Source organism: Mustela nigripes, chromosome 1 (assembly GCF_022355385.1).
Source record: "Mustela nigripes isolate SB6536 chromosome 1, MUSNIG.SB6536, whole genome shotgun sequence".
In the NCBI taxonomy this organism is placed as follows: Eukaryota; Metazoa; Chordata; class Mammalia; order Carnivora; family Mustelidae; genus Mustela; species Mustela nigripes.
Window position 1 is genome coordinate 63824078 of NC_081557.1, and position 14584 is coordinate 63838661.

Here is a 14584-nt window from a genome sequence, read left to right on the forward strand (position 1 = left end):
TTACAAAAACAACACCAACACTAAATTAGTGATAAATAATATGCATGCTGGGAATCAAACAATACAAAACAAACAAGACAAAAACGAAAGGCTCTGTTCCTGTTCCTGCCTTCCTCCTACTCAGCCCTGGTTTTCCTTGTACAGAACTGTATGAGGCAGGAAATACACCTGCCAAAGAAAAAATAGTCTGGGGGAAAAATCGTTAATATTTCAATACCTTGAAAAGTAAAATAAAAAAGATACCATCTAAAGGAAAATAAACTCAACAAAGAGGTTAAAAGGATCGTTGTTGTCTTTATATGCTTCCTTTTACCTTCTTCATTTTCATTTTAAAATAAACCTACTAGTAACTGACCTGACTCTGACTGACTCCAAACTCCTGAAATCGATTTTTTTTTTAAATTTTTGTACCTGAAACTAACATTGCACTGTATGTTAACTAACTGGAATTTAAATAAAAGCTTAAATGAGAAAAATATTTTAAAATATATTTTAAAAAATATTATATGTTACTTGAAATATTTAAAAATTTAAAAATAATTTTTAAGATAACTCTTTTATTCATAAAAGTATTCTTCTTAGGGCAACCTTTCAAGATCCTGAAATAAGGAGAAGTTAAAAGTTAAGGATCAAGCATCAAAAGTGGAAGAGAAGGAGGGGCATACAAGAGCATGGTGGGCTCCTCGGATAACAGGTGTGGATCTGAGTGTCTGAGGTGACAGGACCAGCACTTCTTCAAAAGCCAAACCATTTATTGAGCCTAATCAGCATAGTGGGTTTGCTTGAGATGGAAAGGTTTGCTGGAATTTACTGCAGCAAGAAGATCGCTGATTTAAAGTACTATTTCTATATAGTATAATGATGTTTATAAAGCACCATTATCTATAATAGCCAAATTATGGAAACAGCTCAAGTGCCCATTGACTGATGAATAGATAAAGATGTGATACACACACACACACACAACATACATTATATACACATGCAGTGGAATATTACTTGGCCATCAAAAAGAATGAAATCTTGCCATTTGCAAAAATATGGATAGAACTAGAGAGTATTATGCTAAATAAAGTAAGTCAGTCAGGGAAAGACATATACCATACGATTTCACTCATATGTGGAATTTAAGAGGCAAAACAAATGAGCAAAGGGGGAAAAAGAGAGAGGGAGACCAACTAAGACTCTTAGCTCCAAGGAACATGCTGATGGTTATCAGAGGGGATGTGGGCACTGGAATGGGTGAAATAAGTGATGGGGATGAAGGAGGGCACTTGTGATGAGCACTGGATGATGTATGGAAGTGCTGCATCAGCCCTCTGGAACACCTTACAATGGAAGGTAAGAGCACTTGGCAGGTAACTGACTTGTTTCTATCGCCACCATTGTCTGGCCCTGAGACTTCTAAGGAGTTACTGATTCATCTTGGCCTCTGTTTCTTCATCAGGTCAGTGATAGGTAGCGTTGAACATCATCATTCCCCAGGTCTCTTTTCAGATCTGAAATAATACATTTTCTGATAGGTGGAAACTCTGAATATAAAATCCCAATAAAAACATATTTTACTTTAAGAGTGATGTGATGATTCTCAGCTCCCATAATATTCTTAAAATATAATCATTAGTTATATCCCATCAAATGGTTGCTTCAAGTTATATCCAAATGCTAAATTCATTTTTAGGCCATTTCTGAAATGAATCAGAGTTTATGAGTTTTAACTGTGAAGAAATAGAAACTTCTACATGCAAGTATAGAATAGCACCTCACAAAACACATGGCTTGTGTTGATTCTCGTCTTAAATGTCTAACAGGATGCTATTCTGAGATCGGTCCTGTGACTCCTGCATCAATAACTGTGTTTGGTGTCTACTGCCCCAAGTAAGAACTGTACAAATTTGGATAATGTTTTTTAATGATTTCAATGTCTCCACTTTAACTTACCCATTACTGAAGACAATAATATCTACTCAAGGCACAATGTTCTCCAACTAATGGAACAGTAAGAAAACAGACATGTGGATCAATACAATCTTGCAAGTAGATTAGGATTGTAGGATCATGCACAAATATTATGTTTTTCAATTTTATTTATCCTGCCTATACTCCTCCTCATTTTTCTCCCAAATAAAAAATAACAGGATGTGAGTCCTGGAAAGAATTTTACAGATCACTAATAGGAATCATAGCAATCATTTGTTAAATGCCTTCAAAATGATAAATACTTTAGGTACGTTAAAGCTGAGTCTTACATCAGGTTTCAAGTGCTGTTAGCCTCCTTTAAAGATTGAAAACATAAACTGGGTTTATAGAGGTTAAGTGATTTACCCAAGGGCACAGTTCATATAAGGTAGAACCACTGTTCCATTGTAAATGACTCCGAATGCCTGATGGAGCCCTGATCCTTCATTTCGACTTTCCCAATATGACTTACAGAGGTAAAGGGACTCGAAGTAAGTCACACCATTGCTATTGGCAGATCTGGTACCAGATCACCTGACACCTGGCCCTGCACACTTCCATCACCAGGTTGGACAATCTGGCCAAGCAAGATCCACATCAGATCCACTTTTATCACCACTGCAGACAGACTGACACCAAGACAGAGTGACTGGGGCAACCCAGATAGCTTTGACCAAGGCATTCTAGAATGATGTGAAAGAACTCACAGCTGGAACAAGATTGAAAGACTATATCTTCATTTGGTTTTCAAAAACACTTTCAGGTATTCTTATACAGACTGTATGTAAAGTCCCTATGCTTTATTGCTATTGCTTTCTCTTTCTCTCTCTCTCTCTCTCTCTCTCTTACACACACACACACACACACACACACTGAACTTGATAACACAGTTGCAAACACATCATTCTCCAGACACAACTGAAGGACCGGTGTTCACCCTGCTGGTGGGAAAAATCAAAACACAGATGCAGAGGTGTTTGTAGAAGATAATCATCACTGTATTGTTCACACAGTTATAAGCTTTTATATTATTTACTCCATGGACTCCTAAGGGGAAAGCACATCCATCAAAAGACATGAAATGGAAAGAAAACATAAATCTTAAGATTCAGCTCCTTTGAGGGCCCAGCCACTTATTCTTTTCTTTCTTTTATTCCTTTCCTTCCCCACTCCTATGCCTTATAAAGCATCTATTATTCAAATGTGCCTGTCCACATCTTGGATCATTTTACTTAAAAAAATGTACAGGTTCTGTGTATCAGTTCAAGAAAGTTGAAAAATTACAAAAACAGAGGCAGAATTAGGAAATCCCAGAAGTAATAAAACTGGTCAATAATCACAGGAAGAGAGTTTCAATCTCACTTGCATTTAGAGGAGAAAATAGAATGAGATCTCACTGTTTATATTAACTGTTGGTAATATAACATTTTAAAGTAAGTGCCTCTCATACTTTGTTTTTTATTAAATTTTATTTATTTATTCAGAGACAGAAGGAGAGAGAGCACAAGCAGGGGGAGCAGCAGGCAGTGAGAGAGGGAAAACCAGGCTCCCCGCTGACCAGAGAGCCCGATACGGGGCTTGATCCCAGGACCCCACGATCACGACCTGAGCCAAAGGCAGATGATTAACTGACTGAGCCACCCAGACACTCCCTATCTTCCCCACGTAGGATGGAAATCACATGAGATTAAAAAAAAATTGCTTCTTATTTTTATTTTACCTGTAGCTCCCGGTCCTAGAACAGCTTGTGATTTATAGTAGGCAATGAGTGAATATTTAATGAGTGACAGAATGACAGACTGAATAAATGAATATCTGAATAAAAAGACATGTATGATATTATATTCATTGCAGTGCTCCTTTTTTTTAAAGATTTTATTTACTTATTTATTTAGAGAGCAGCAGGGGGAGGGGCAGAGGGAGTTGGGGAGAATCTCAAGAACACTCCATGCACGATATGGAGCCTGATGTGGGGCTCAATCCCAGGACCCTGAGATCATGACATGAGATGAAATCAAGAGTTGGACGCTTAACCGACTGAGCCACCCAGGGCCCATCATTGCACTGTTCTTTGTAATAAAAAAGTAAATATCCATCATTAAGGGATGGTTAAATAAAGCACTGAGTACATCCATACTACAAAATAGTCTACAGCAGTAAAGAGAATGAAGTAACTCTATATGTACTATTATTAAAAATGTTTAAGACATAGTGATAAGTTCAAAATAAACAGTTCACAGAACAATGCAAATAGTATGGAAGAATTTATAGAACACTCATGAGTTGCCTCTGGTTATACAGATCGGGTGAGGGAAGTAGTAAGGGAGGATTTGGTTTATCTGAATTATATGACAGTTTTCAAAGAAGGCACACAGATGGCCAAGAGGCACATGAAAAAATGCTCAATATCACTAGTCATAGTGGAAATGCAAATCAAAATCACAATGAGATACCACTTCACATCTGTCTAGATAGCTAGTATCAAAAAGAAATAGTAAGTGGTGGTAAGGATGTGGAGAAAAGAGAATCTTCACATACTGTTGGTGGAAATGTAAGTACTGTGGAAAACACTAATTTGAAAAGATATATGCACCCCTATGTTTACTGAAGATCATCTGCAACAGTCAAGATAAGAAAGCAACCTAAGTGTTCACTGACACATGAATGGATAAGGAATATATGTATATATATTTGATCTTGTCATTTGCAACAATATAGGTTGACCTAGAGGGTATTACATGAAGTGAAATAAATCAGAGAAAGACAAATGCCACACAATTTCATTTATATGTGGAGTCTAAAAAACAGAACAAACATACAGAAACAGGCTCATAAATACAGAGAACAAACTGTGGCAGCCAAAGGGAAAAGGGTTGGGGGGAGGGGTCAAATAGGTGAAAGGGACCGAGAGATACAAACTTCCAGTTACAAAATAAGTAAGTCACAAGGTTGAAAATTACAGTATAGAGGATACAGTCAATAATATAATAATAATTTTATATGGTGACAGATTATCACTGCACATATCGTGGTGAGCAGTTTGCAGTGTGTAATTGTTGATTCACTATGTTGTATACTTGAAACTAACATACTACTGCATGTCAACTATCCTACAATTAAAAGAAAAAGGAAGAGCACCTGGGTGGCTCAGTCAGTTAAGCATCTGCCTTTAGCTCAGGTCATGATCCCAGGATCCTGGGATGGAGTCCTGCACTGGGCTCCCTGCAAAGCTTCTCCCTCTGCTCCCCATTCCCCGTCTCTCATGAATAAATAAATAAAATCTTTAAAAAAAGGAAAAGGAAAAAAATTGCAGGAAAAATGCACGTGTATTACTTATATAATTAAAAAAAATAAAAGATGCATATATTAATACATAAATAAAAGGCTACATGTAGGATAGATGAAGAAGGCCTTTTAAAAAATATCTTTAAGAATTAAAACTTAGAATTTGGGATTTTGAAATTCTGCCTGGTGTGCCCAAAGCCGGATGATGGTCCATTTGGAATATTAAAGGCAGAAATAAGAGGTTAGAGTTAACAGAACACAGGATGGAAAGTACAGTAACAACCATCTGCTGATCTTCCCCTGTCTGTCTTCCCTTACCACCCTCATACACATGTATCATTGCCCATATCCCTACATTTCTATGTTAAAACACAAATAGTAGCATTTTCTTTTTCTTTTCTTTTTTTTTTTAAGATTTTATTTATTTATTTGACAGACAGAGATCACAAGTAGGCAGAGAGGCAGGCAGAGAGAGGGGAAGGAAAGCGGACTCCCTGCTAAGCAGAGTCTGATGTGGGGCTCGATTCCAGGACCCCGGGACCATGACCTGAGCCGAAGGCAGAGGCTTTAACCCACTAAGCCATCCAGGTACCCCAATAGTAGCATTTTCATGTTAAAACATATCATAGATATATAAATATACTCTCACCAATATCTGAAAATATTTTACTAAATTATTAATGTTACTTCTGTTCTTTGAAGTTTAAGAGATTTTTTTTTCTTCTTTCAATTTCTCTGCCTTATTTTCTGGCTTATTCTACAATGAACATTTATTGATTTTGTAATTAGAAAAAATAATTTTTTAATTTAAGAACATTGCAAAAGGAAAAACAAACCTAATTTTACCTTGTTATGTAACACACAGAGTAAGTCTGCAAACCAACGGAAGGACTGGATGTCTCTGCACACCCAAATAAAATACAGTCTTCTAAGCTTGTATGGTTTCCAGTCATCCCTTTAAAATTAAAAGAACACAATAGTGATTAGGATGGCCAAAAAAAAAAAATAATAATTAAGAAACCTCATGTCTTTGAAAATTTGCTTTTCATTTACTAATGAAAAACCAGTCATTTGCATGTATCATTTTATCATCTTTTATCATTTGTCATTGCACTTACTACAACTCCCAAATGAATTTAAAATATAATACATAGACTCAGAGGCATGATGTACTCCACGAGTTTAAGTGTTTATACGTGTGAATATTCTACGTATACCACCTATTTTCAGTTCAAGGCAATAAACTAAACTCCTGGATGGGAATATGAGCCCAGGCTCTCAGAAAAAAAGTTCTCTATTTTCAGTGAATGCTATCACTCAGCAGGGCGCCAGTGGTCATTAGCCGTGCCCTGGCCTCCAGGCAAAATGAGGCAACACCATTCCAGAAAGCTGGTTATTTACTCCCCTTTTAAAAATCACTAAAGAAAGAGATGTAACAGTCACCTACTATGTAATGCATTCCAGGGCCTCATAATTCCAAGTCTGGATTCCTATTCATAATTATGGAAGTGGCCTGAGGTTAAGAAAATATTTTCTCCTTTTCTTAACTTTAAGTGTCCAAATAACTTGCAGTATGTTTTCAGAAACAAATGGTTTCTGGCTTGGGATATGGCTATTTTTCTAAGAACCTCCAAAAAGTCCCAAATTTGTAACAAGTGCTTAAAATTGAAATAAAATATTATTCAAACACATCATTTCAATTTTATTATTTCCTTCTTTAGTACTCCATAAAAGACTCTTAATGCAAATCAGGTCTACTTGAAAAGGAAAAGGAATTGATTTGAGAATAATTTCCTACTGTTACTTTGTTTGTGTTTTCATGACATTATTAATCCATTAATTTTTGCTTATAATCTTGGAACTAAAATAACTAAAAAGTATTTCCTACATAAGCAGTCTTACATTTGAAATTTCTATTTTTCGGTCTGTTATAAATTTGCAGAGTAACATACCGTGGAATCATGTGCTTATTTGTCATCTGCCCAGCCAAGTTTTCCTGACCATATGTCTACAATGACCCCACCCCTTTATTTCCATATCCCATTAATCTCTCTTCTTTTTATCAGACTTCTAATATTTCGGAAATAATATTTATAAATGTCTTACTGCCTTATATTTGGTTTGCTCCATTTGAATACAAGTTATTTAAGGGCAGGGACCCTATTTCATGCATTGCAGTATTTACCAGTCACTATAGGATGGATGGGCACACAGGTGCTCAAGACACTTGTTGACAGAATGGCTGAAGACTGCTTCTTAGCATTTAGGAGGAAGTACAGAGATGAAGGCTGCTGGAACGGCTTTGCAAGGATAGAGGAATGCCTGATTGTGATACTTTATTAAGACAGCGTGCTGAAAGCCATGCATCATGTACTGAGAATCATTGAATTCTCACTCTCATCAATCAGTAAATAAATCAGCAAAACAAGTACAGTAGCCCCTCCTTATCGGTGGTTTCACTTTCTGTGGTTTCAGTCACCCACCGTCAGGTCGCCTATGGCTGGGAGGCAGAAGATTCTCCATCTGGCATTTTGTCAGAAGGTCAAGGGCAGCCTTATGCTTACATCATTCCCCTTACCTTATCTCATCACACGGGCATTTCACCATCTCACCTCATCATAAGAACAAGGGTGAGTACAGTACAATAAGATATTTTGAGGGAGAGAAAGAGATACCACATTCACATAACTTTCATCACACTATAGTGTTATAATTGTTCTATCTTAATATTAGTTATTGTAGTTAATCTCTTATTGTGCCTAGCTTATTAAACCTTATCACAGACACGGAGGTATTGGAAAAAACACAATGTATGTAGGGTTCAGTACTATTGGCAGTTTCAGGCATTCACTGGGGATCTTGGGATGTATTCCCCCTGTACATGGCAGGGGGGGTTACTGTAGACAAACTCTATGAGGAATTACCTCATACTAAGAGTTCTCTATTTGAATTAATAAAATGGATCAAAATAACATACAGCAGGGTGTTGAGTATTGATGCAAATGGAGTTACTCCAATGCCTCCAGCCACACAGAGGCTAACCTCGTAGTTCAATGATTCCTCAAATGGACTTCCAAATGGACCGTCAATGTATAGCCTGTGGAGAAGGCAAACAAAGGTGGGGGAAATGAAATAAGTTAAATTAATTCTCTGTAATAGGTAGCACACATGCTGAATCCTATTTCCAGGCTCTGTATGGCTCAGTTCTTATTTCATTGTTCTCATACTGAAAAAACTAAAGTAACAAGAAATGTATATGAAGTCTCAATATTAAAACAGGTACATCTGTTTCTAAGCCTTCCCTTTTTGAGGCAAACTTTAATTAAAAGTACAGAGAAATGTATATAGGGCCATGATAGATATATAAGGACAAGTTAAAGCTCTGATCATATTATATTACTGTATTTAACTAAATTAAAATATCAATTGCTTTACTGTGTCTAAATTCAATAAATAAGGTTCTCTTTAATGGCAAAGTCAGTAGCAGAAATATTTACTGTAACATTTACTCTGTGAACAGAAAAGTAGAAGGAGAGAAAAAAAAAAAAGGAAACTCTTTCCCTCTGGCCCTAGTGAGGTTTATTAGTACAGAAACAACTGGAGAACAATCTCAGAGGAATCTCTACTTATTTGAGACTGTATAGTCAAGTGTGTGTGTGTGCATGTGTGACGTCCTTAACTACAGCAGAACTTGTTAATCGTTCACTTGATATTTTACCACCTCCCCTTCTTTCTTAATAACAAAACATTAATTTATTCAGGGAAGCAAAGTGTCCACCCAAACCACTATATCACCCAAACTGCATTTATTTCGACTGTGTGACTCTGTTCTGGTTAATATCATGTAAATGGCAGTGCTATTAGAAAAACTAGAAGGCTTCCTGCAGAAAGCTGCCTTAGCTGAAAGTAGCGCTTTTTATCCCTCCCTTTGTTTTCTTCATCCTGATACCTAAAATGTTGTCCTGATGGACTTCATACTTACCGTTGATGGCTGGAGAATTAAGATAGCCTCTCTAGACTACCTAGTTCCAGGTATCTTACTGTGAAAGATATCTTAAAGGCATTGCCTTGTCATGCTCTTTTTTTAAATTTTAAAATAAATAGCTTTGCTAAAACATAGCAACTATCCCCAAAAGTACATTTATGTCATCAACCTTATGATATACATCGCTTTCACTGTGAGAAGTGACCGCAACAGTGCCTAACTTACTATTAAACATCTGTGGTGTTACTGGTTAAACGTAAAATGAACGAATGGACAGTCTTTCGACCTCGGAGCTCCATGGCATGCAATCTAAGTTGTATCCCATTAGTCATTGCCAATATTTGGTTTCCACTCCTCCTGGACACTTACAGACTATACTTCTTGGAATTCTTGTGATTATATTGAGCCATACATCTAATTCTGATCACAGGGTTGTGAGCAGAGGCAATACTTGCTATTTCGGAATAAGGTAGGTAAAAGCTCTGTCCCTTCCATGAAAACTAAAAGCCATGAGTAGAACCAGAAGACAAAAGCCAACTGAATGCCTGACTTATCCTTGAAGGGAACTGTTCTGGAGCCACGGACCCACAAAAGTTACTTCATGAGTAAGAAAGAAATCTGTTTTGTGTCTTACACATTTTCAGGATATTTCAAAGTTCACTAGTTACTGCAGCAGAATTCAGACCAGCATAACTACCACATGTACAGTTTATATTTAAATCTTCAAAGGAATTTGGAAGAGTACTGATTAAAAAAAAAAAAAAACACTATAGCCTATAAAAAAGCTACTTGCTGTACCTCAAAAAAAAAAAATAATCAAAGTTTGAATGCTTGAGGTAGTATTCTAAGCACAGCAGAAATTCAGAAAATACTGATAGATCACATACAGAAAATATGCCTGATTCTTATTACATCCATCTCCTTCACATTTTACAGACTATTCACTTAACAAATGTGCTCTGTGTACCAATGATTTCTGTGATACTATTTTGGACTCAAAGATAAAATTGACACTGGGACATCAAAAATGACATTACTGAAGTTTTTCCATCTTCATATTAAAATCACATTACATAGGTTGAGGGGATGAAAGAATGACTAGGATATTTTGATCTTTTTAAAGATAAGATCTTCTTTAAAAATATCAATGATAAAATTGGCAGATGATTTTAAAGTGTATTTAAAGAGCAGAATTTAGGATATGTCTCTTTATATTTGCCTGATATACAATGCTTTCATAAAGATATTTTCACTGAACAGAAAAAGAACAACCTGAAAACAAAGGCACCAGAAGATATTTGAAAATTAATTGATTAGTACATTAGATTCTTGATATAAATCTCAAAATATCAGTGACCCATAAACAAAATATGTGAATTGATTTTACCACTTCTCACCATGTAAACAAATCTAGAATATAAACATTAAGTAAGAAAGTTGTGTTTAAAAATAAATACTGCCAACTGCAAAAACAGATCATTGCAAATCTCTACAACTATTTTAGACTCCACTACACCCAGTGCAATCTTCTCTTAATTAGTCATTCACTTATTGAACAAGTGCTTTTATGCACCTGCAATGTGCTAGACTGTGTGCAAAGTGTCAGGGAAACAGAAATGAACAAGACAGAAAATGTCCCTGGCTTCTTGGTTGATTCTCGTGGAAGAGGAGCTAGCCCATAAAGAAAGATATAAAAAGATCTATAATGTCATACAGGATAAGTGCTTTTAAAAAACAGGTAAAACAGGGTGCCTGGGTGGCTCAGTGGGTTAAGCCTCTGCCTTCAGCTTGGGTCATGATCTCAGGGTCGTGAGATCAAGGCCCACATCAGGCTCTCTGCTCACCAGGGAGCCTGCTTCCCCCTCTCTCTCTGTCTTCCTCTCTGCTTATTTGTGATCTCTCTCTCTGCCAAATAGATAAATAAAATCTTAAAAAAAAAATAAAAATAATAATAACGGGTAAAACATAGTCATTGTTGGAGCTAGGTGACTGGTACATAAAAGTTCATTTTACTCTTCTGTTTACTTTTACATATGCTTGAAATTTTGCATCAGCAGTTTAAAGGGATAGTGAGGGAAGTGCATACACAATTGAACAGAGACCTAAATGAAGAGGCAAGATATAAAAATATCTGGAAAAAGAATCTTTCCAGCAGGAATAATGGGAAATAGAAAGAAACAAAGCCTTTTGGCTTACGGATGTATTCACGCAAGCTACACTTTCTGGGAATTTTCAGCTCACTTTCTTCATTCAATCTCCTGCTAATTGTATTTATGAATTTTTCTTTGTTAGGACTGATGCTCTGTTTGGACCAATCCCTGTCATTTCCTCATCAACAAAATTTTTACCATCTATCCTATAAAAGGCACTTTTCAGGCTCTGGAGATGACAGCAGTGGACAGGAGACAAATATCCCTGTCCTCAGAGATGGCTTCTCTCTCGTGTGATTATCTAACACATCCATCATTTGCATATATTGATTATCTTCTGCGTGTAAAGTCCTAGAGATATAAAAGCACAGGTCCTGTCCCCAGGAATTATGCTGCTGTCCCCTTCTTTACTCAAATCTGCTTCCTATAAGAAAAAACAGACACAAGGACACCTTATTTGACTAGCAAAGGGGAAGAGCAGTTAGGAAACACACCTCTTTGCTTCTTGTCTGCTTTACGATCGACAGCCCCCACAAGCACCCTCCCTACGTGTTTGGTGTTCCAAAACAACTTTTGGCAAAGAGACAAGAATTTGGGGTTCTAGACATTTACTGGGGTTGAGCGTACAAGCCAGATAATTGTCCTTGCCAAATCTGATTTCCTTCACTTCGAAAAGGATCAATCAGATGTGGTGACACAGAAAAAGCTTGCTGAAGAATTGTGGAGGGCCACAAAGATCAGTTACTGGCATCAATGAGCACTTGCAATGTCCTGTTAGGTCAACTGAGAGGTCCAGCGTGAGATGAGAAGCAAGATGGGAATGTGGTGCAAAGGACTTGAGAGAAGCAGCTGTCTGGGTTTTATTTTTCACTAATTTTTTTTTTCAAAAGTATTCTTTTTTAATTTTAATTCCAGTTTAGCTGATAAACAATTCTATCCGTTTCAAAGGTACAATATAAAGATTCAACAGTTCTATACATTACACAGTGCTCCTCAGGATAAATGTGCTCTTAATCCCCATCACCTTTTTTTTTTTATTATTTTAATTTTTAATTTTTGATAAACATATATTTTATCCCCAGGGGTACCTTTTAATTCATTCCCTTCCCACTGCCCCTCTGGTAACCACCAGTTTGTTCTCTATTAGAGTCTGGTTTGAGTTTTTCTCTCTTTCTCTCTTTTTTCTCCTTTGTTCATTTGTTTTGTTTCTTAAATTCCACATATGAATGAAATCATATGGTTTGTCTTTCTCTGACGGATTTGCTTGGCTTAACATTATATTCTCTAGCTCCAACTCTATCCAAGTCTTTGCAAATGGCAGGATTTCATTCTTCTTTATGGCTGAATAATATCCCATTGTGTGTGTGTGTGTGTGTGTGTGTGTGTGTGTGTGTGTGTGTGTAACTTCTTTTCCATTCATCTATTAATGGACACCTGGGCTCCTGGGCTGCTACTATAGTTTGGCTATTGTAAACAATGCTGCAATAAACAAATGGGTACGTGTATCCTTTGAATTAGTGTTCTTGTTTTCTTTGGATAACAACCAGTAATGTCATTACTGGATTTTAGGGTAGTTCAATTTTCAGCTTTTTGAGGAAACCCCATACTCTTTTCCACCGTGGCTGCACCAGTTTGTGTTCCCACCAACAGTGCATGAGGGTTCCTTTTTCTTCACACCATAGCCAAGACTCCTTTCTTGTGTTTTTTTTATTTTAGCCATTCTGACAGGTATGTGTTGATATCTCATTGTACTTTTAATGTATATTTCCCAGATGATGAGTGATGTTGAGCATCTTTTCATGTGTCTATTGGCTTTCTGTATGTCTTCTTTGGAAAAATGTCTATTCAGATCCTCTGCCCATTTTTTAATTGGATTATTTTGATTTGCGGTGTTGAGTTGTGTCAGTTCTTTATATATTTTGGATAACGCCCTTTATTTGATATGTCACTCACAAATATCTTCTCCATCCCATAGGTTATCTTTCAGTGTTGTTAATTGTTTCCTGCAGTGGGCAAGAGCTTTTTATTTTGATGTAGACCCAATACTTTATTTTGCTTCAGCTTCCCTTACCTCAGGAGACATTCCTAGAAAAATGTGTTATAATTGATATCAGAGAAATTAATGCCTCTGCTCTCTTTTAGGATTTTTTTGATCTCATATTTAGGTCTTTAATCCATTTTACTTTTGTGTTTGATGTAAGAGAATAGTCCAGTTTCATTTCTTTGCATGTTGCTTCTAGTTTTCCAAACACCATTTGTTGAAGAGACCTCTCTTCTCATTGCATGTTCTTTCCTGCTTTGTCAAAGATTAATTGGCTATACAGGCATGGGTTTATTTCTATTCTGTTATATTGGTTAATGTGTCTATTTTATGCCAGTACCATACTGCTTTGATTACTAGAGTTTGTAATATAACTTGAAGCCTGGGATTTTGATACCTACAATTTTGTTTTTCTTTTTCAAGATTGCTTTGGCTATTTAGGATCTTTTGTGGTTTCACACAAATTTTAGGGCTGTTTGTTTTAGTTCTGTGAAAAATGCTATTGGTATTTTGATAGGGATTACATTAAATGCATAGGTTGCTTTGGGCAATATTGGTGTTTTAAAAATACTCGCTCTTCCAGCCCTTAAGCATGGAATCTCTTCCCATTTCCTTGTGTTGTCTCGAATTTCTTTCATCAATATTTTATAGTTTTCAGAGTTTATTCCTATACATTTTTTGTTGTTGTTGTTTTGTTTTGGTGCAACTGTAAATGGGATTGTTTTCTTTCTTTTTTTTTTTTAAGATTTTATTTATTTATTTGACAAACAGAGATCACAAGTAGACAGAGAGGCAGGCAGAGAGAGAGGGGGGAAGCAGGCTCCCTGCTGAACAGAGAGCCCCATGTGGGGCTCGATCCCAGGATCCTGAGAACATGACCTGAGCTGAAGGCAGAGGCTTAACCCACTGAGCCACCCAGGCACCCCAATGGGATTGTTTTCTTAATGTCACTTTGTGCTGCTTCATTATTAGTGTATGAAAATGCAGAAGACTTCTGTACATTGATTTTGTATCTTGTGACTTTATTGAATTCATTTATCAGTTCTGGTATTTTTTTGGTGGTGTCTCTAGGGTTTTTCTATTTATGGTATCATATCATCTGCAGTTAGTGAAAGTTTTACTTTTTCTTTACCACTCTGAATGCTTTTTATTTCTTTTTTGTTG

At 36.5% G+C, this 14584-nt stretch overlaps 1 protein-coding gene across 1 annotated transcript in view; it reads right to left on the minus strand.

Moving 5' to 3' along the window:
* Positions 1–14584, minus strand: part of NOX4 (NADPH oxidase 4) — a 174301-nt gene that overhangs the window by 21578 nt on the left and 138139 nt on the right. The window contains exons 14-15 of the mRNA XM_059412437.1: positions 8222–8341; positions 6091–6199 (exon numbers count right to left, since the gene is read on the minus strand). Of these exons, the coding sequence (XP_059268420.1) occupies positions 6091–6199; positions 8222–8341 (229 nt within the window). The remainder of the gene's footprint in view (positions 1–6090; positions 6200–8221; positions 8342–14584) is intronic.